Here is a 20104-nt window from a genome sequence, read left to right on the forward strand (position 1 = left end):
CTTTGTTCTTTCCTTCATTTCTTCATTCATTCATCAGAAATTAAGCACCAACTATGTTCTAGGCAATGGGAATAATATAAAATACAACTCCTACCATCAAAGAGCCCAGTCTAGTTGGGGAAGCAAACATATAAACAAATAATGGCAAATACAGAAAGCCGGTTGCTGGACAACATAGCAGGAGGTATTAAAAAGTGTGTCACACACAAGAGGCACACCTTTTTGGGTGGGGGTGAGAGGGTTATAAGGGAAAACTTTGAGGGACCACCAAGTGTGAGAGGAGGCATTCCAGGAGGATTAACCACCGGTCAGAAAGGGAGCTGTCGTAGATTGTAAGAGCCTGAGCATTCGGCTATTTGTGAAAGTAGTGAGAGATGAGACTTGAGAAGGCAGCGTGCAACTCCTGACGAGCCTTGCAAACCACGTTAAGAACTTTGAACTTCATCCGGTAGGCTTCCATATGCATTGGAGTGGACTCTGGCTGCAGGCAAGAGAAGGGAGAGACTAGTAGACCAGTTGGCTGCGACATACCAAGCACGAATTGCTGAGAATCTTAATTTAAAGGGCAGTGGAAATAGTGAAGACAGTTTTGTGAGTTTTTTGCGGAAGGAGATGCTTAAAATGAAAAAAAAATTCTCTCCGCTCCCTCTGCCCTTTCCTATCTTAGAGGTTCCTTAGGGTATTAAGCCTGATCCGGTTTCCCCACGTTGTGGTGGGTCATGCATCACCTGCGCTCAGCCTTTGGCTCTGCACTACAATCTCCTCCTGTTTCCAAATTGCACTGTTCAAATCCGATTTTGTGCCTATGTTTTTGGCCGCGGAATAGGGGCAGGAAGTAGAGGTTGGAAAAAGTCTCTGGATATAATCAAAACACCGTCACCAGTAGTTAAAAGCGACAGTTGGTAAGACTGGAGCGCACCGGGAGAATCCGAGGCCCACTTGCCTCCCGCGGCTGCGCTCGGGGGCGGGGTTGAGGCGGGGTTTAGGGCGGAGCAGCAGCCTGGAACAGCAGCCTGGAACAGCGGGGAGAGGCGGGGCTGGGGGTGTGTTTTAGCCGGAGCCCGTAGGCTCCCTTTTGCTATAGGGCAGGTCGGAGCTGGGGGCGGACTCGGTTTGGGAGAGCGAGGCTGAAGCCAAGACTACGTCGTTTCGAAGACTGCAGGCTTTTTGCCTCCGCAACAGCGGAGTGGGGCGGGATCAGGGGCGGAGTTTGAAGCCCAGCCCTCGGGTTCTTGTCTCTGATTGAACGGAGTGGTCTGGGGCGGGTCCTGGGGCGGGTCCTGGGGCGGGTCCTGGGGCGGGTCCTGGGGCCGGCCCCGCTCTGCTTTTGACAGCTCCCGTGCACAGCCGCAGCTGAGTCCGGTGGGTTCGGGAAACTGTGGCCCCTCTCTCCTCGCGTCCCCGTCCCCCCGTCGCCTTGGCCCCCGCCATGAAGCGCATCTTCTCCTGCTCCAGTTCACAGGTGGCGGTAGGTGCTAAAATGTCTGGCAGACTGAGCATGGGATTGGGGTCCAAGCCCTATGGTGACAGAAGTCCTGAGTCCCATCTCCATGCCTTTTCTCTTTACCGGTTTTTCTAGCTCTTCCGCTCCCGCAGTGCAGCCCGCCAGCCCTGCCTTCCTTAAGACCCTGTCACCCAACCTCTGACTTGCCTTCCCAACCTCTGCCCTCTCCAAGGTCCTTTCCCTTAGTGCTTTCTGGTCTTCCTATCATCTACACCCCCAACTTCTGATATGTTTCCTGCATCCCCTGCCCCATCCTAAGGCTCTGTTTTCTACTTCTGCTCTGTTTCCTACTTCTGCTCTGTTTCCCAGTACTGAACTGAAGTATCTGTCCTATTCCCCAGCCCATGCTCATCCCCAAGCTCTTCTCTGTCTTCCAAGTGCCCCATGGCCCCATTTTCCAGCCCTGCCCTGTCCTCACAACTCAACCCTCCCATATGGCCCTACCTTTCCTGTTTCCTCTCAGCCTAATAAGTACTCCCAGCCCTGTGCCCTTCTCTAGCCCTTCTTCATAGAGTCTTCTCTGTCCTTGCCCCCACCTCACCCATGGCACTTCCACTCCCATTCTCCCATCACCACCGCTGGCTCTCAGGCATCACTCCAAACCTCTTTGCAGTTGGTGCTCCCACTGCAGCAGCCTTCTCCTGTTCTCCCCTTCAAACTCTGCCCCTCTCTGTCCAGTGGTTGTTCAATTCCACTTTCCCCCCTTTTGCCCCGATCTCCTCCTGCCTGCTCTCTGTGAGTTAATCTTGCAGTATGGCCTGGCCAGCCTGACAGGCAGTGTCAGAGGAGGCACAGTTGCCTGGCTGCTCCCCAAGGAATGGGTAAATTGTCTGCAGAATCCACCCTGGCCAGTTCACTGCAGTTCTGGTCATCAGACTGGTTCTTGGGCCAGTCAAGGCCTTCTGCCTGCTTCTCCCCAGAATCTCTCTTCATTCTAAACCCTCACCCAGCTGTTTAGGGCTTGGGCACTCTGCTCCCTTGGACTGAGCTGGGGAACGGTGACAGTGAGAGAAGGAGAGGACAAAGTGGATTCACTCTGAGCGCTCCCAGCAGCAGTCACTCTCCTTCCACTGTTCTCTCAGAACACTACACAGGGAAGAAGCTACAGAAGGTAGTGGCTAAGGGAGGCTATCTCTTCTCCTTCCCTGAAGGTCTTTTACAGAGAGACCCCTTATCTGGGGATGAAATTTCCTGTGCAGACTGGGATTATGGCTCATTTAGAAGTGAGGTAGCTGGCTACCTATAGTGATATTGCTTAACTCGACTTGACTCGTGGTTTCTCTCATCAAGCAAACATGAGAAATGCTCAGCTCACTCTGCATGGGTGGGCCACGGAAGCCTGGAAGTGAGCTATGAGGCAAGAGTAGGAACTCTGTTGAGGCCTGTTCTCGGCCTACTTACATTTGCTTCCTCACTTAGTTTCCACACATTAATCAACCAATCAAAAGCCATTTACTGAATGACTGACAGCTACAGGTACCAGAAACTGAGGCTGCCCAACTCTGCTTACCTCATAATGATTTTCTTACTCACATGGACTCTTCCTTGGTTACTGAAAGTCCTCCACAGTGCCCTCCCCTTCAGGTCTGTGGAGTCTACCTGCTCTTTAGGGACGGGGAAACTATTTCGTACTTCCTGTGGCTCCAGCTGTCGGTCAGTGGCTCCTTTCTGGGATGCTGGGCGAACAAAGGGCTGAATGTTGGAGTTTGAAAATTGCTCGAGGGCACAATCACCAAATTGACTTGTCCTTCACTGCGGCTCTACAGAGGTTTGACCATGCAGAATTTCTACCCGTTTTAAACTCTTCTTAGTATAACAAGATTATAGGTAGTAAATTGGGTGGAGTCAGGACTTTCTAGCTGGGAAAAAAAAAACAAACCTGTTTCCTCAGTCAGGGTAGGGATTCAACAAGCTTGACGACGGACCAGTTTCAGCTACGAATTGTTTCCTCATGAAATGTCCCCACACGTCTCATGATAAATTCCTCCACTCCCTGGGTGGCGAACCACTCTGGACCAGTTTGTCAGAGAAATAGTGTGACAACCTTCCTGACCACTCCCAAAGCCTAGCTTCCCTGTCGCCGCAGAAGATCACCTCTTTCTATCCCCTCTCCCATCCCTGTGTCCAGATCACACCCTCAGATTGCGATAAGCACTGAAAGATCAGCGATCAGTTAAATATTAATCTAAATTTTCCAGAATATAGGAAGTTCAACAAACAAACAAATAAAAGCCAACTCCTATAATCTCATTTTGTTTTATTCAAGTAGAGGATGACCTTAAAGGTGTCTTGCATATTAGCTTACTGTGCCTTTGTAGGAAGTAAACCAGAAGACAGCTTTAAACCACTGGCACTGGATCAGCTTAGAGGAATGGCAGTTGCATTTTAAAACTTGAGAGTCAGTTCCTGGTTCCTCCTGGGCAGCCTTTCTATTTCCATTCACCTGTCCTACAGCGGTAGCTGCTCTTTCTCTCTCTCCTGTTGGCATGTTCCATCTTGATGGGGTTCTCATAGGCACACAGCCAGAGATAAGGAGAGGCTGCAATTACTTCTACAAAGAGCCCCCAATCCTGGCTACAGAAATGCAAAGCTTATCCTTGCTTCTGAGTCTGCTGATTAATTTGGTGATTGTGCCCTTGAGGCTGTGATGGTAACCCACTGCCTCTTTTCCAAGGTGATGTGGTGAGCAATAGACTGGATCTTGGAATTTGGGAGAATACTTCTGTTCTTCTTTACCTTAGCTCTGCAGAAGTTTGTCCAGGAAGAATTTCCACCTATTCTAAATTCTTCTTGGTATAACAAGATTATAGGAAGTAAACTGGCTGGATTTCAAACTATTGAGCGGGAAAGAGAAGTACCCACATTGCTAGGAAACACCATTACCATCTATACAGCTTGGCTGGCTGATATGAGCAAGATCCCCTTCCTCCCACTCCTCTGGATGGAGAATTTTGAGCCCGAGAATATCCAAAATGTGCCCGGCAAGGCTAGGAAGGATGGGGATTGGGACTAACACTTACTGTGTACTTACTACATGACAGACAGTGCTAGGCACTTTGTGTAGTGTTATATCACTAGGAAACAGAGGTTCAGAGAAGTTGCTACTTGCCTAAAGTCACGAGGATAGAAGGTGTTAGAATCAGGATTTTTAAACAGAGAACTTCAGACAGATGGCAGTGCCCTGTGGCAGAGTGGAGTTCCAGCTTTCTGCTTTTTCTGAGGGTGGCCTGGCCCCCAGGGGACCTTGGATACTGTAATATTACGTCTCAGTCGCTTGGTATGTGGAGGAGGCATTTTGCTTATTTTGTCCTTTGAGAATTAACCTGTTTGGAGACTCTTCTTCTTGCAGGGAGTAGTGTCTGAAGGTGGGTGGCTTTGCCCTGGAGGTGGTCATGGACTGTTCCTTTGAAAACAAGTGAACCTTCTTCTACAACTCTTTGGCAGTGTGGTCCAGTGGCGAGAACTAGGACTGGCATCGGCTGGCCGGGGCTGTAATCTCAATTTCACCACTATTTTGTGGTGTGGCCCTGGACAGTTATCTAACCTCGGTGTGCTTCCATTTCTTTTCTGTCAACTAGGTAAAATCCTGTCAGCCCTCGCTACCTTCCAGAGATGCCGAGATGCTAACTGAAATGGCACTTGAAAGGGCTCTGAGGAGTTACAAGCGCTGTGCAGGGGCATCACCTCAGAATCCATCTACCCTAGATAATTTTATGACTTGGGCATTTAACATCTTTCCTGTTCTTGATGACTGTGTAAACAGTGTTTGAAAATGAGTTATTTGGCCTCATCTGTAGACTCTGTTTCTCCCGACCTCCTCCCATAGCCTCTTTCTTGTCGGGATTACACCTCATAAAGTCCAGTGTGCCCCCACCAATCCCCCACCACTTCCTGTTTTTTTAATAAGAATGCCGTGCCCTTGTATAGCTCTTTACAGTTTACAGAAATATTTTATATGCATGAGCTCATTTACTACAACACGATGAGGTAGTTACCACTTTTCACAGTTTACAGGTGGGGACACAGGTTGGAGGTGTTCCATGGCTTACCTAGGTCATGTAGCTGAGCAAGTAGCTGAACCCCAGACTCAGGCCTGCTGACAGACATTCATCTAGGGCCCTTTTCACCAGTCCTCAAATTTTTGCGTCCCTTCTTCCTTTCCTCTCCCCTCCGTGGATCAAACCAGGCTTTTCTGTGCTTTCAGCTCTGGGTGTTTTTAAGCGGTCCTCTCCTGTCCCGTAATACATGTCTCATGTCAGTTATTGTAATTACCCCGCCGCCTGCAAAAGTCAAGCTGGAAGGGCGGAACAATGCGTGCCCAGGTGCGGCTGTTGTCTGGGCAGCTGCTCCCCGCCAGGAAAATGATGAGGGAGGGGAGGGGTGGGGAGCGAGCGGCTGCTCGCTGCCCCCTCGGGCCTAGCTGAGCCCGGCCTTCACCTTTGGTTGTTGTTGCCATGGAAGGGGAAGAGTGACTGACTAGCCAAAGGGCATAGGTATGAGGATGCAAGACAGAAACTCTGCGTCTCCTCCTACTTCGGGGCCCCAAAGCCAATGGGTAGAGATAGTATGGCTGGTGTTTGGACTCCTAGCTGTGACCTGAGGCCAGGCGCCTTGACTTCTCGAATATATGAGAACAACAGCAACAAAAACCCAGAGCAGCCTGGGGAGTAGAGAGGCGATGTAAACCCAGCCCAGAGGGGTCAGCTGGGTTCCGTCTGCTCCAGTAAGACCTAAAGAACAAGAGGGAAAGGAGTCCTGGCTAGGGTTGCTCGGGGTTGTGCGCCTACCAACAATAATCTCAATGATAATTAAACAGACATTTGGAACACTACGGGCAGGCAGTACTCAAAAATGATTTTTAATTCAGTAGTCCAAGCACTTTTTGGTTCAGGGCTGGCAATCACCGGCCATAGTCCTCAGTGGCAAATGAGTTGGTGACTATTTAACTGGCCCACCTAAGAAGGACTAACTGATCTAGAAAGAGTGACTCGTGGGACACTGAAAGGCTCTCAGGGGTGTCCCTTTTCCCTTGCCTGGCATCCTAACCATCTCTTCCTTTGCTTTCTCCACTCCTTTCTCACCACCTATATTTACACAATTTGTGGTTCTGGGTCAGGTGGAGAGATGGAACCGCCGTGATCAGAAGCTGCTGGAGGCAGTGCACCGGGGGGACGTGGGACGCGTGGCTGCCCTGGCCTCCAGGAAATCTGCCCGACCCACCAAGCTAGACTCGAACGGTCAGTCCCCGTAAGTAAGTCCTCTTGACCCCATCCTTGGCATGTGGTTCCCTTTGAAAACCCCAAACCCCAATAAGATGTAAGGCCAGGGAATACCTTCAACTTCAGAGCCCTTTTTGTCTTAATTACAAGCATACCCACACGTCTCTGCGTACCACGTGTTGCACAGAGTGGGGTAGAAGGCACTGTCCCTGAGCTCATACACCTCACAGCCCGCATCAACAAAACTGACCAAAAAGGCCAGAAAGACCATGAAACAAACGGAAAAGTGAAACAACACTAAATAGAGTATTTTTCCGTCGCACAAGGAGGAAGGGGTGTATGCGTGGGAAATTGGGAGTGCACAGCAGCCATGGCATGTGGCTGGAAGGGGTGCTCAGACAAGAGGGGTGTCATCCCTTGTCTCTGCCCTCAAATGTCCAGCCCTCTGCTCTGCTCTGGCTGACTCTTCCTGCGACACTTCCAGTTTGCTAAGTTTCCTGTCCTCAGAGCAACGGTATTTATGTGTTCCCTGGGTACCCCTGCGATACTCTGAGATTGCTTGAGACCCATAGCTATAAGAATTTCTATCTTTGCTTCCAGCTTCCCCTGACGTTCTGACAGTAGGCCACGTATATAGGCATCTCTTCTCAGAAAGTCAGGCTAGGGGAGCGTCCCTCTCTGCCTTTGGGGTTGGCTTTGGGGTGAGGGAGCGTGGCAGGCAGTGCTCATTAAGATTCTCCCGTTCCTCGACCCCCGGGCCCTTCATCCTTCTGCCTCTCGGCTTTGATTCTGGCAGGTTTCACCTGGCAGCCTCCAAAGGTCTGACAGAATGTCTGACTATACTGCTTGCAAACGGGGCCGACATCAACAGCAAGAATGAGGACGGTGAGTGAGGCTAAGGCCTGGGTCAGCGGCTTGCTTCTCGCTTTATAGCAGCAGGGGGGCCAGTGCTGGGCCCTGCTGGAGGTTCCAACTGTAGCGCCCCCACCTTCTTTCCTCATAAGTTCCGGCCAGCATCCTTCCAGGGGTTTCCCTCCCTGCAAGCTGGGCATACCTCACCCCTACTCCCACCTCCACCGCAGGTACCAGGCACTCGGGGAACAGGAATTTCTGGCCCCAACTGGCTGAGAGCTTCTCTCTCTAATCTCCCGCCTATTATCTGTGTGTCTCTTGCCTTCCCTCCCTGTGAGTCATCCGCATGCATGGGGCCACCCACTCTCCTTCTCCACTTCTTTCTCTTTCAGGAAGCACCGCCCTGCACTTGGCCACCATTTCCTGCCAGCCACAGTGTGTCAAGGTCCTGCTGCAGGTAAGAGCAACCCTCGATACTACTCCTGGGAAAGAAAGGAGTGGATCAGAGACTCCTAACGTTGTCTGGTACTCACCAGCCATATTTGGCCAAGTGTTGCCCTCTTGTCCTCATAAGAGAGCTGGTAACCACTTACACATTAATTCGCAAACATTTACTTAACACCTACCGTGTGCAGGGACCCTGCTTAATGCTGCCCCTGGGGGCACATCATAAAGCGGAGTTGCCAGGGACGGACTGCCAGTCAGTCAACATGCATGCACTGCGCCCGGCCTTTGGCAGAGACTAACCGCTGTGACGATGGGCAGGTGGAAGGGTGACAGAGGTGTTCACGCTAAACCCAAAGCCTACCGTCTGTTTATGAGGAGTTTGTCGTCTAGGAGTACAGAGAGAAACGTACGCGTGAAATGACACGTGGACAGTTCATACATTAGCCCCCAAAAGTTCAAAAGGCACAGTGCGATAGGCCATTGTGCAAATGGCTGCTCCGCTTTTGTTCTTCCTGGCCCTGTCCAAGTTTCCCAGTTATGATCCTAAAGTACCAAACATAGACACAGGTGTCATTTTCCCTAACATGTTTATTCACCAGTAATCTGATTTTCCTTAGGCCCTAGGTTTACGAACCAGGGCTACTATTCAAGGCTGCCTATCCCCTGCCAGGACTGGACTGGGCTTGCCTAGTCGTCCGCCAAAGCCGTGGTCCTCCTGCCCCTCCCCATAGCACCGTGAAAGTCAGTGACCCCACAGCGGGTATGGGATGAGGGTGTTAACACCATGCTCCAGGCTGCTTCCCTTTGTGGCTGTTTGCAGCATGGTGCCAACGAAGACGCCGTCGATGCGGAAAATCGTAGTCCGTTGCACTGGGCAGGTAGGTGTGTGCTGAGGGACTGGTGGGAAACAGGGCTGCAGGGGGCAGACAGCGAGAACGGAGGGGAGGATCACATCTGGTGGGAAGGGCAGGTCAGGGCTGACTGCTGAGATGCTCGGAGGGGATGCTGCATCATGGTCTGACTGGGTGTCTTCCCGCTTCCCCTTAACCCGATCACCCCTCCGCCCTCCACAGCCTCCTCTGGCTGTGCCTCAAGTGTGCTCCTCCTGTGTGACCACGAGGCCTTCCTGGACGTCCTGGATAATGTGAGTGTCAGCCGGGCAGCTGGGCAGGGCCCTACCCGGGGAGGCTGCAGTTCTCTCTGAACTTAATCAGCCAAGTTCCATGACCAGGGGTTGCGCAGTACCACCTCCTCTTCCTCAGAGCTCCTAACCCTCTGAGAAGGAGTACTGAGCCCCCTGGGGCTTTTTTTCTGGAGCGGTGAGGGGAGGAGGGGGCTAGTAGGAGTGTGTCAAAGCCCCGTCTCCCCTGGCTCCTCATGAACCCTTCCCACAATCTGTGCAGGATGGACGCACACCCCTGATGATTGCATCCCTGGGTGGTCACACAGCTATCTGCTCACAGCTACTGCAGAGAGGCGCCCGGGTTAATGTCACTGACAAGAATGACAAGTGAGCCTTCTCCGTCTTTCCACCCCAAATCTAGATCCTGACCAATCTAGAAAGGAGCAACTGGGCAAAGCGTGTTTGCAAGTGTGTGTGTGTGTGTGTGTGTGTGTGTGTGTTGGGGAAGAAAGCAGGTTAGTCCCTGTTTTCTTGGGAAGCTCCCTCCTTCCCAGCAATGGTTCAGAAGAGCTCTGCCGCTGCCTCCCTATTTTCCTCTTGGGAAGTTGAGAACGTTGTCCTCATACGTCCCTACTCTGCTGTTGCCATCACCATCTTCCCAACACAGAAGACTCTGCGAGTAGAATCAGTTCCTCTGGATCCACTAGTTTAATTTACTGGTTTCCAAACTATCTTCTAAACAGTGGAATCCTTTTTTCCCAATAAAGAATTTATGCAGAACCTCAGCATATAAAGCAGATGAAAATGGAGCCCTTCCAATTGGGCCTCTGCTTTCTGATGCTGCAGCTGCAAGGAATAACATTTGAAAAGTTCTGGTCTAGTCTAGTGCTTTGTCACTGGCCGGCATTGGTCTGCAGTTCCCCTGAGCACACTGTGTGAGAGATGACCTTGTGAGTGACTTTCTGAAACCAGGACTCCTGGATTCCATGGGAAAAGCCTATGCTCAGATTTGTCCCAACCCACAGATCGGCTCTGATTCTGGCCTGTGAAAAGGGCAGCGCCGAAGTGGCTGAGCTGCTTCTGAGCCACGGAGCAGATGTGGGGGCTGTGGACAGCATGGGCCACGATGCTTTGCATTACGCTCTGCGTACGCAGGACGGGACGCTGTGGAGGCTGCTGCGGCAGGCCCTGAGCCGGCAGGGGCGTGGAGGTAAAGCGGATACACTTTTGTAACTTCAAGATGCTCCACTATCGACTTAGAATCAAAGAAACTTCTTAAAACACCATTTGTTCCCATGGAAATAATCCACGTGACAAATATTGGTCACTTCAGTTGAGTGTTTACTTATTTATTGCTGCTGCTGGGAGATGACTCCAAATTCCCCAAATTCTTTGCTGCAGCCTTGTCTCTCCCTGAAGGCATCTCTGACCAGTGCTGTCACTGGCATCTGGAGTTGTAGTTGTATGTGTGTGGCTCGATGGTCAGTCTCTCTCTCCCCTACTAGACCGTAACCCCCTCAGATGACAGGCCATCTCTGTTTTGCTCACCACTGAGGTCCTGGTTCCTATAACGGTGCCAGGCACAGTGTCCAATGAATAAGTGAGTGAAAAAAATGAATGAGCTGGCATATCTGAGACAGGGAACCAAGGTTGCCAGATAGTTAGGGACCCATCGGATAGGCGTGGCTTCTGGCACCAGAAAGACATGTGTGGTAAGGTCATCAGCACTGAGGGCCCACTCCTCTCAGATAAGGGCTGAAGACAGAGTGTGGGCTAGAAACACAGGGACCCCATCTCTTCTCTCATTTCCCCCATGTCTTTTCATATAGGTCACCAGCTAGTTCAACACCCAGATCCTGCATCCCAGGTAAGACCCTAAGTGCCTGCCCCTTTTGCTCCTGATCCACCCCAGGCTTTCCCACTGGGATATCTCCCAGGCAGTGACCACTGGGGCATCGAGACAGTCTAAGGGAAGAAAGGCCCTCCTGGGTCAGCTGCCTGGATTTACTTCACTCTTCCTTTTTCTTCATAGGCCTCTCCAGCTGAGCCTCAGGTGGGTTCTCCACCTAAGAGCCCATGGAAAGCAGAGCCTGAGGAGGAGCCGGAGGAAGAGGAGGAGGAAGACCCATGCTCAGAAGAGTGGAAATGGAAGTATGAAGAGGAGCAGAGGAAAGTTTCTCAGTTGGAGCAGGAGCTGGTGCGGAAGACAGAAGAGTGTAAGGCTCAAGCCGCAGCTTACCTGGACCTGAAGAACCAGATTCACGAGCAGGTGCAGGAGCTGGGGCTCCTCCTCTCCCAAGAGCCCGCAGGTCCAGAAGGCCAGAGCTCTAGTCTCCGGCCTGGAGGAGACGGCATGGAGCAGGGCTGTCCCCTGGACCTGCTGGCTAAGCGTGTACGAGAGCTAAAGCAACAGCAGGCAGCAGGCGCAGCAAACCCAGTATTCGCTTCCAACAAGGCTGAGGATTCGGCCCCAGGGGAGATCCAGTATGAAGCTCATGGACAGTCCCAACCAGAAGAACAGGGGCCACCCCAGAGCCCAAAGTCTGAGACCATGGGGAAAGCCACTGGACAGCAACTGACCACCAGTAGTGGGCAGGCCCTCGGCCCCGATCACACCCACCAGTTGTGTGCCGGCCAGAAAGAGAGGCGCCAGGCCCCAGGGGCAGAACCAACAGGTACAGTGGCTGAACCAGTGGGCACAGTAGCCATGAACCAACTCCTGTTACAACTGAGGGAGGATCTGGCTGCGGTGTGGCGAGAAAAGGATGCTGCCTGGGGAGCTTTGTCAAGACCAGTCCTGGAGGGAGCTCTGGGGATGCCCCGGGCTGAGGCAGCAGCAGCTGCCTGGGAGAAGATGGAGGCCAGGTTGGAGCGGGTGCTGGTGAGGCTGGATCGAGCAAAGGCAGGACTGCAGATGAAACCTGAGGCCCCCTCCCAGGAGCCCAGAGAGGGAGCCCCAAAGGCAGGCCCGAGGGCCATCACCAAAGAGGATGAAGGGAGAGAAAAAAGGGCTCCTGGGGTCTGGGGAGAGCCTCTAGGGGCCCCTGGAGGGGAACAGATGCCAGGAGGAGGCCTGGCAAAGGGGCAGCTGGAGAAGGAGGTGTCAGCACTGAGACTGAGCAACAGTAACTTGCTGGAGGAGTTGGGGGAACTGGGGCGGGAGCGGCAGCGGTTGCAGGGGGAGCTGCAGTCCCTGAGCCAGCGACTCCTGCGGGAGTTTGTGCCCAAGCCAGAGGCGCAGGTCCAGCTACAGCAGTTGCGTCGGAGCGTGGGGCTGCTGACAGATGAACTGGCCATGGAGAAGCAGGCCACCGAGACGCTGCGGAAGCGCCTGGCCTCCCAGAGCAGTGGCCTCCAAGGGCTGTGGGACCGCCTGCCCCCAGACCTGGTGGGCAAGGCGAGTGCCTGGAGGACAGTGGCCGAGCCCCTGGAGGAGCTGCAGGCCTGCATCAGCGCCCTGGTGGACAGGCATCGCGAGGCCCAGCAGGCGCTGGCTCGGCTGGAAGAGGAAAACCAGCGGCTTCGAAGTTCCCCTGCCCCACGTGGGGAGCAGGGGGCCTCCTGCAAGGTCTCAGCACCCCCCCAAGTGGCCGCTCTGGAGCAAGACCTGGGGAAGCTGGAGGAAGAGCTGAGGGCGGTCCAGGCCACGATGAGCGGGAAAAGCCAGGAGATCGGGAAGCTGAAGCAGCTGCTCTACCAAGCCACGGAGGAGGTGGCCGCGCTGAGGGCCCGGGAGGCCGCCAGTCTGCGGCAGCACGAGAGGACTCGCGGCTCGCTGGTGGCCCAGGCCCAGGCGTGGGGCCAGGAGCTGAAGGCTCTGCTGGAAAAGTATAACACCGCCTGCCGAGAGACGGGCCGGCTGCGGGAGGCCGTGGCCGAGGAGCGCCGCAGGAGCGGGGACCTGGCGGCGCGCGCCGCGGAGCAGGAGCGCCAGGCCAGCGAGATGCGCGGGCGCTCGGAGCAGTTCGAGAAAACGGCGGAGCTGCTGAAAGACAAGGTGGAGCATCTGATTGGCGCTTGCCGGGACAAGGAGGCCAAGGTGAGCAGGCGAAGGAGCTTCAGGGAAGGTTTCTGTGTGTTCAGGGGTCTGCTAACCTGAATTTTCCTTCGGTTCATCAGAGTAATCCCCCAAATAGAACACCAGTCATCTGCAAGGACCACGCTCTGTTCTCCTGAGTTTGGGGGGGTTGGGGTTGAGACTGGAGGTGAGGTAAGTCATAAATAGAAGAGAGAAGGGGGCTTAGGTATTAAAATTTGGGACGCAGGGTTCAGCAGCAGTGTGCTTAGGGCTACCACCATTGGTTTATTAGGATTTTGACTTAAATAGTGTATTTAAGACATCTGATAATACAGCGAGTAGCTATGGTTTTGCTAGGGTTCTGAGGAGGTGACTCCGGGGGCTGAGAGGTTAAGAAAAGTAAACTGAGCTATAGCCCCCTTTTCCCCTCCCACTTCAGAGTAGATTCTGCACAAGATTTCCATTGACAAAGAAGGTGCCAATGCAAAGAAAAAAAGCTTGAGAACTGTTGTTAGATACCTGAGTTTCCTAATGATTGCTCTAAAATTAAGTGTAAGTCTACATGTTTCTAAGAGACATGTTTTATGAATTCTAAAAAATCAGTTTACTAATGAATTTAGTAATTCTAGAACTATCTGTGAAAGGAATGAATTTAGACTCATTAAAATGTGTGCACGTGACCAAAGTTAGAATGCTTAAAAATATAGGGAGTATACATTTTACATAAGATAAAGTACAGAAAAATAGAAGGGATGTTATACAGAATAGGGATCAGTGTGGCGTGAGGCTAGTTAAAGCAAGGAATGTTGTGTTGGTGTTGAAGGAGAAGGTAAAAGTAGAAAAATGGTCAAAAATAAGTAGTGCGGTCAGCTCTGAACTGAGATTATCTGCATTTGAATTTCAGTTGCAAAACTTACTGTTTGATCTTGGATGAGTTATCGAAGCCTCTAAGCCTCAGTTTCCTCATCATAATTTTCTCATCACCATAAAATGGGGATAATAATAGAATCATTGTGAGGATTACATTAAATGAGGTATTCTATTAAAAAATACTCAGAAGAATTTTTGGCAAATGGCTAGTACTCAATAAAAGTTAGCTATTTTCATTATTCCCATTACCACCATTCCTAATCCTGCTGGTTATCATTCACCGAATTCGTGCCTCAGCCTCACAAGCCATAAAAACTCATCTCCATTTCCCTCAGTGGTCAGTAGCCAGAAGAAGGCTGGGATCCAGTTCAGAGTTAAGAGCATAGACCATGAATTCAAAGAGATCTTGCTTCACATCTTGATTTTGTCATTTATTAGCTGTATGATTTTGACAAATTACTTAACTCACGCTCCTTACCTACAAAATGTGACCAATATGTCCCTCTGAGAAATATTATTCTTGTCGGAACAGAAGAAGAGCCGTTTTGAGTATGAAGTGAGACAATGAGTGTAAACATATCTGGCAGATATTGAATACCCAGTAAAATGAAACTGACTTGACTCTGGGTGGGAAATGACGGGGCCCTCGTGGGTTCCGTTTCTCTTCTTGTGGCCTCAGATCAAGGAATTGCTGAAGAAGCTGGAGCAGCTCTCAGAGGAGGTGCTAGCAGCTCGGGGAGAAAGTGCTCGCCTCACCCTACAGCTGCAGGTGTGTTTTGGCCCTCAGGGAGATGTACACTGCTAGAGAAGGGGGTGCACAGTGGAAGTGATATGTCCATGGGAGAGATTCTGGGGATTCCAGGGGCCCGGCCAGGCAGGCAGTGGTCTAGGCTGAGTCAGGGATGGGCCAGGGGAGCCTACCTGGCACAGCTGACCACCTCACCCCATTGTTCCTCATGTTGGGGGGGATCCAGGTGAGTGTGGGAGGTGGGGCACATGACCTCCCACTGATGCTCACTCCCAGGATTCCCAGAAGAACCATGAAGAGATCATCTCCACCTATAGGAATCATCTGCTGAATGCCGCTCAGGTGAGCATCAGAGGAAGCAGAGGTAGAGAGATGGGCAGGCGCACTGCATTTGGGGTCCCTTCTCTTACCTGCACATTCTTGTCAACTCTCAGAAGGCTGGACTTTAGATATTCCAGTGCCAGGTCTCTGGATCTCAGAGGTAGATCAAGAGAGTTTGTGCATGAATGTGAGGGGGAGAGGTGCTTGCCCCTCCTTTTCAAGTCCCTGGTCCACTGTAAGGCTTTTTCCTGAAAAAGAGGTGGGTGGCTTGCTCCTTTATTAGGAAAAATAATAAACTACAAAGAATCAAACGCTTTATTATGCACTAGGTGCTTTGTAACTCCCACAGCCATCTGGAAAAGTAGACATGGTTATCTTCCTTGTAAAGATTAGGAAACAGCCATTGAGAAGTTAAGTACCATAAGCGAGGGCACATAGTTGGTAAGTAGCATTCTACTGCACCACAGAAACTCTCCCACTTTCTGTTCTCCTTTTGTTTCTTTCCTGCCACCTACAGGGCTACATGGAACAGGATGTGTACAATATCCTACTGCGAATCCTCAGCATGCAGGAGGAGTGAGGCAGCCTGTGCCCTGAAGAACATGCTGTGAGTCGTGGGTTGGGAGAAAGGGCTTGGGAGACGAAGCAGAGGGATGGATGGAAACTGGAGTCTCCTTTTGCCCCATGTGGTAGCTGACACTAGGGGGTCCTGTGGGGCATAGAGCATTCGAGGTGAGGTCAATTGAGAAACCCTGATATGGGGAATCACTGGGTGGAGTCAGGAGTCAGTGAGGAGATGGACTGAAGGGGTCTGACTTATGCAATGGAGACTGAAAAGAGGAGTTGAGTGACTCTCCTAAAGTCTGGGGTATAGACACCAGTGAAAGATGAGTAATGGTGGGACAGTGGTGCCCAGTTGTTTCCCAGTGTGGTACTCTACAAATTCCGGAATCCCTCCCTCACTCCCTCACTCCCTCACCACTCATTCAGTGTGGTCATCCTCCATTCTCCTCCCTGCTTCCATGCAGTTGGCTGTCTTCTCCAGTCCAAAGAGATGAGGATCATCTTTAGCATCTCGGTGTGGGTGGAGGAGACTGAGGGTATGGAATTATGTGCATTTCACCCTTGAATTTCTTCTTTCAGGGAACAGAGCATCCTTGGTTGCCAGAGGCTCCATCAGGCTGTGGTGGGTGGTGGGTTGGCCACTGAGGGTAGTGTGTGTGGGGCTTCACCTGATGATTTGAACCCCAGACCTGAGAATCTGAACCCTGGAACCAGCATGGATGAAACCGGAGAAGGTGTGGTTGGAAGGCAGCTCTAAGGAAAATAAAGCAGCAGGCAGGATGATGTTGGGTGTCTGGTTTTTTTCCTCTCTAAAAGGGAGTTGGGGAAGCGGCCTCATAAGTTAGCTGCTTTCAGACTTTGATTATGATCCATAGTAAGAAATACATTTTACATCCTGTGTGTACATACCTGAAATAATGAAATAATATTTACCCTTACTATTTCTATTCTATTCTGTATTCCATCAAAAAAATATTGGTTACAACACCTCCACTGAAGGGTCAAGACTCAGTCTGAAAAACAGCAAAAATGAGGTTTGACACACTTCCTTTCTCCTTCTCAAGTCTGTCTTTACTGACTGACACAGCTCTGGTCTTTTTTCTCTACCTTTGGACTCCTGAGTCCACTAGCATTTTTAATAAAGAGCAATTGAGAGACCTGGATTTTCTTCAAGACGTACAGTCTTAAATATTCTCTCGTGTGTTAAACCAAGTATCTAGATTTGAGGTACAAGGTCTCTTGTGGTCAGTGTTCTTTGTTCTTGGGTGCAAAGAGGGATGAAAAGTCTTGATTCCTAGAAAAGGGATAAAGGGATACTCAGAGCTGGCTTCTTCCCTCCAGTTCTGTTCTCAGGCTGAAAAAATGTATCTCTCTCGGCCACTTCCCCTGGGTCTCCTCCCCTTCCTGCCTCTCCGCCAGCGGTCCAGACTGTTAGGTGGGAGTGAGGCAGCGAGCTCCTCCAAAATCTGGAATTGCCGTTTGGTGGCCCCCACACTGATCCCCCCATCCCTCTCTCAGCCCGCCCCCTTCTGGGTTCTGCTGGGCCAGCCCGCGGATTTGGGGTTTGGCAGTACAGAAACTGACTGGGCCGAGAGAAGAGTGGGAGGAGCGGCCAAGGAAGACTGGGGCCCCGGCGGGGTGGGGGCAGGGGGATGGGGGCGGGGGCGGGGCGGGGGCAGGGAGCGGAGTTGGGGGGCGGGGGGGCAGGGAGGGGAGCGGGGGCGGGACAGTGGCGCGGGGAGTGGGTGGAAGCTGCAGAGCCTGGCTCCAAGGTTTGGCCAGGAAGAGAGCAGCTATGTAGATGAGTTGCTAGAGAAGATGAGAGTCAGCTCTGGTGTTTGTGTGAATGGGTCTGGGAGAATGCAGAGAGGACAGACTGATGGAGAAAAAGAAGGGTGCAGCTGCCAAAAGAGCATCAAAAGGTCCAAGCCATTTCTTTCTTTCTTTCTTTTTTTAATTGAAGTATAGTCAGTTTACAATGTTGTGTCAATTTCTGGTGTACAGCCTAGTGTTTCAGTCATACATATACATGCATACATACCCAAGCCATGTCTATTAAGGGGAACAGAAACTCTCTTTTCCTTCCTGCTCTTAGAGTTACCAAATAATAGAAAAGGATTTACTTTCCATATAATATATGTGGTGTGGTGTGGGAAGAATGAAGAAACTGCGGAGAACAGGGTCCAGAGAGGGGCGGATCATTTTGTGCAGTTCAAGTACGAATCAGGAAACAACTTTGGTAATGGAAGTCAGGGCTTTGGCTTCCTCTGCGGCTCCTGAAGCCGATCCCAGGATGGCTGAGCTGTGGGAATGGTTAATGTTAATGTTAATGTTAACACAGAAATGGAACTTTCTCCAGCTCCTGGTCTTCCTAAGCAGCCTTTCTCTAGACACCCCCATAAATTGTTACCTCAATAACCCCAAGCCCTGACAGTTTCCTTGATTTCATAAATAAATCTTTCTTTCCCAAAGTAACTGTAGTCTTTATGTTCCCCTCTTTCCTCTTGGGCTGTCTGTTTACTGGGACTTCAGCAGGGACTAATTACTCCTGTTTTCACTCCTCTTCGTTCTCCCGGCTTTAGATGTAGGAGTGTATGCAGGAGAGTAGGTGAAGCCTGGTGAGCCATGATGGGGTTCAGACTATGTTTTTGAATGCCCTCCATCTGAAACGTGGTCCTGATTTGCAGCTTCTATCCTTTGTCTGGTAACAGTAATTTATTAAACGGAGATTTAAAGGGTCTACTATGTGCCTGGCACTGGGGATAGAGCGAGCTTGCATGCAGGATAAGATTCAGGTACCCTGGTTCCTAGTTTTACGTTATACTGTAGGGATGCTAGAACTTATAATCTCAATTAACTTTTTTTTCTTCTTGTGAATTGTTTTTATTAGGATAGAGGGGATGGGTTGGGAAATAGCTCTGTGGATTGTGCTGCATCAGGGAAATGTCCTTTCCAATCTTCCTGGGATAGCTTTTGGAACTTTTTCTTTTTCTTGGAGCTGTTGCTCTTGCTGCCAGCAGCCTCTTCAGGTCCACTGCTGAGCAGCTCCTCCTTGGAAGAGAATTTCCTCTTTTTCTTGGGGACTCAAATTAATTATTAAAGGAGATTCCCGCCCCCCCCCATGAAATCATTAGAAATCAAGGTGATGTTGACTTTCTTTTTTTCTTTTACATTTTACAGCTTTATTGAGGTATAATTGACATACAATAAACCACATGTAAAGTGTGTAGTTTGATAAATTTTGACATATGTATGGGCCCATAGAACCATCACACCATCAAGGTAATGAACATATCCATCACTCCCAAAGAGTTACCCCATCTCTCTCCCTGAAACCACTGAAAATTCTAGAAGATACAAACTAGTCCATAGTAACTTTTGATCTAGTGGACTTAAGAGAACAGAAAAATAAGCTCAGGGCCTGATGCAGACTCAAGTGTTGGAGGGAGCAGTTGGGATTTAGAACCAAATACTTGAACTTGAGTTCCCACCATTGCTGGCAGCAGAGCAGCAAGGTGAGGACTTGAGTGTCAGGAGAGGGTGGATATCCTCCTTAGGGATAAAATCTGCAATGTAGATGGGCACGATCTAGTTCAACAGGTACCTGGGGATATTGTCCTATGGCTGTGAGGTCTCATGGGAAAGATTATACTGAAGGTTTAAGCTAAATGTGAGGATTATTCATATTGTTTACTAAAGCACTCTTTGTTTGCCAGTTATTGGTTTAACCATCTTGTCACTGATGCTAGACTGAGAACTCTTGCAAGGATTTTATGTCCTCAGCACCTAACATTCTCTGAACAGCATTCAAATATTAATTGAACAAGACAGTTATCACTTAGGTCCCAGCCAACTAATGTGAAATTCTGTGAGTTTTCAACTCCCTATTTTGGGTAAACTGCTCTAAAGTTGGTACTTTCAAGGGATCTGCCTGTGAATGATGAGCTTAGTTGAGACTGGGGCCTCTGGAAAGTCTAAGGCTTTGGAGGAAGGATAGTAAAAGCAGTTCAGACTGTCAGAAAGATGCCTTTTTTGGGTGAGAAAACTTCCCTTCTGTTTGCCTTCAGCTACAGCAAAGGTGTGTGGTCTCTGGTAAGTCTTTGTATTTGAGGTAGAGGGTAGGAGACCACAGGTAGAGTTAGGGTTTAGGTACACTTTGGATTTTAGTAGCCCAGGTTTTCTTTCCCTTAGGGAGAGTGCCTCATTCTAAGTAGGCACCTCTGTATGCTATCAGATTCCCGATCCACAGTCTTCTTTGCACCTTGCCTCCACCCCAAGCGCATACAGCAGCACAAGGGTCAGAGGAGTAGTGAGAATGATGAGATCCAAGAACGACTCTCTCGATCCACTCACTAGAGGAGTTAATCTTTCCAGGGCCTGCCTCTGAGTCCTTCCCTCTCCCGCCTCAGACTCCGCCCCTCCCCACTGCTCCGCGGTC

At 50.6% G+C, this 20104-nt stretch overlaps 1 protein-coding gene across 2 annotated transcripts; it reads left to right on the plus strand.

The window, feature by feature from the left end:
* The first annotated feature begins 1335 nt into the window (after positions 1 to 1335).
* ANKRD35 (ankyrin repeat domain 35) lies at positions 1336 to 16449 on the plus strand. 2 transcript variants are annotated; one of them, XM_015246316.3, is made up of 14 exons: positions 1336 to 1468; positions 6621 to 6751; positions 7520 to 7608; positions 7968 to 8032; positions 8843 to 8900; positions 9096 to 9166; positions 9426 to 9532; positions 10171 to 10355; positions 10975 to 11012; positions 11178 to 13184; positions 14713 to 14802; positions 15058 to 15123; positions 15620 to 15709; positions 16246 to 16449. In XM_015246316.3, the coding sequence occupies exons 1-13, from the start codon at positions 1430 to 1432 to the stop codon at positions 15680 to 15682; spliced, it is 3009 nt and encodes a 1002-aa protein (XP_015101802.2). In that variant the 5' UTR covers positions 1336 to 1429; the 3' UTR covers positions 15683 to 15709; positions 16246 to 16449. The 2 variants fall into 2 exon arrangements, with proteins under 2 accessions (XP_015101802.2, XP_072802783.1); XM_072946682.1 differs by lacking the exon at positions 15058 to 15123.
* Positions 16450 to 20104: the final 3655 nt, after the last annotated feature.

This window comes from Vicugna pacos, chromosome 21, assembly GCF_048564905.1.
Source record: "Vicugna pacos chromosome 21, VicPac4, whole genome shotgun sequence".
NCBI lineage: Eukaryota > Metazoa > Chordata > Mammalia > Artiodactyla > Camelidae > Vicugna > Vicugna pacos.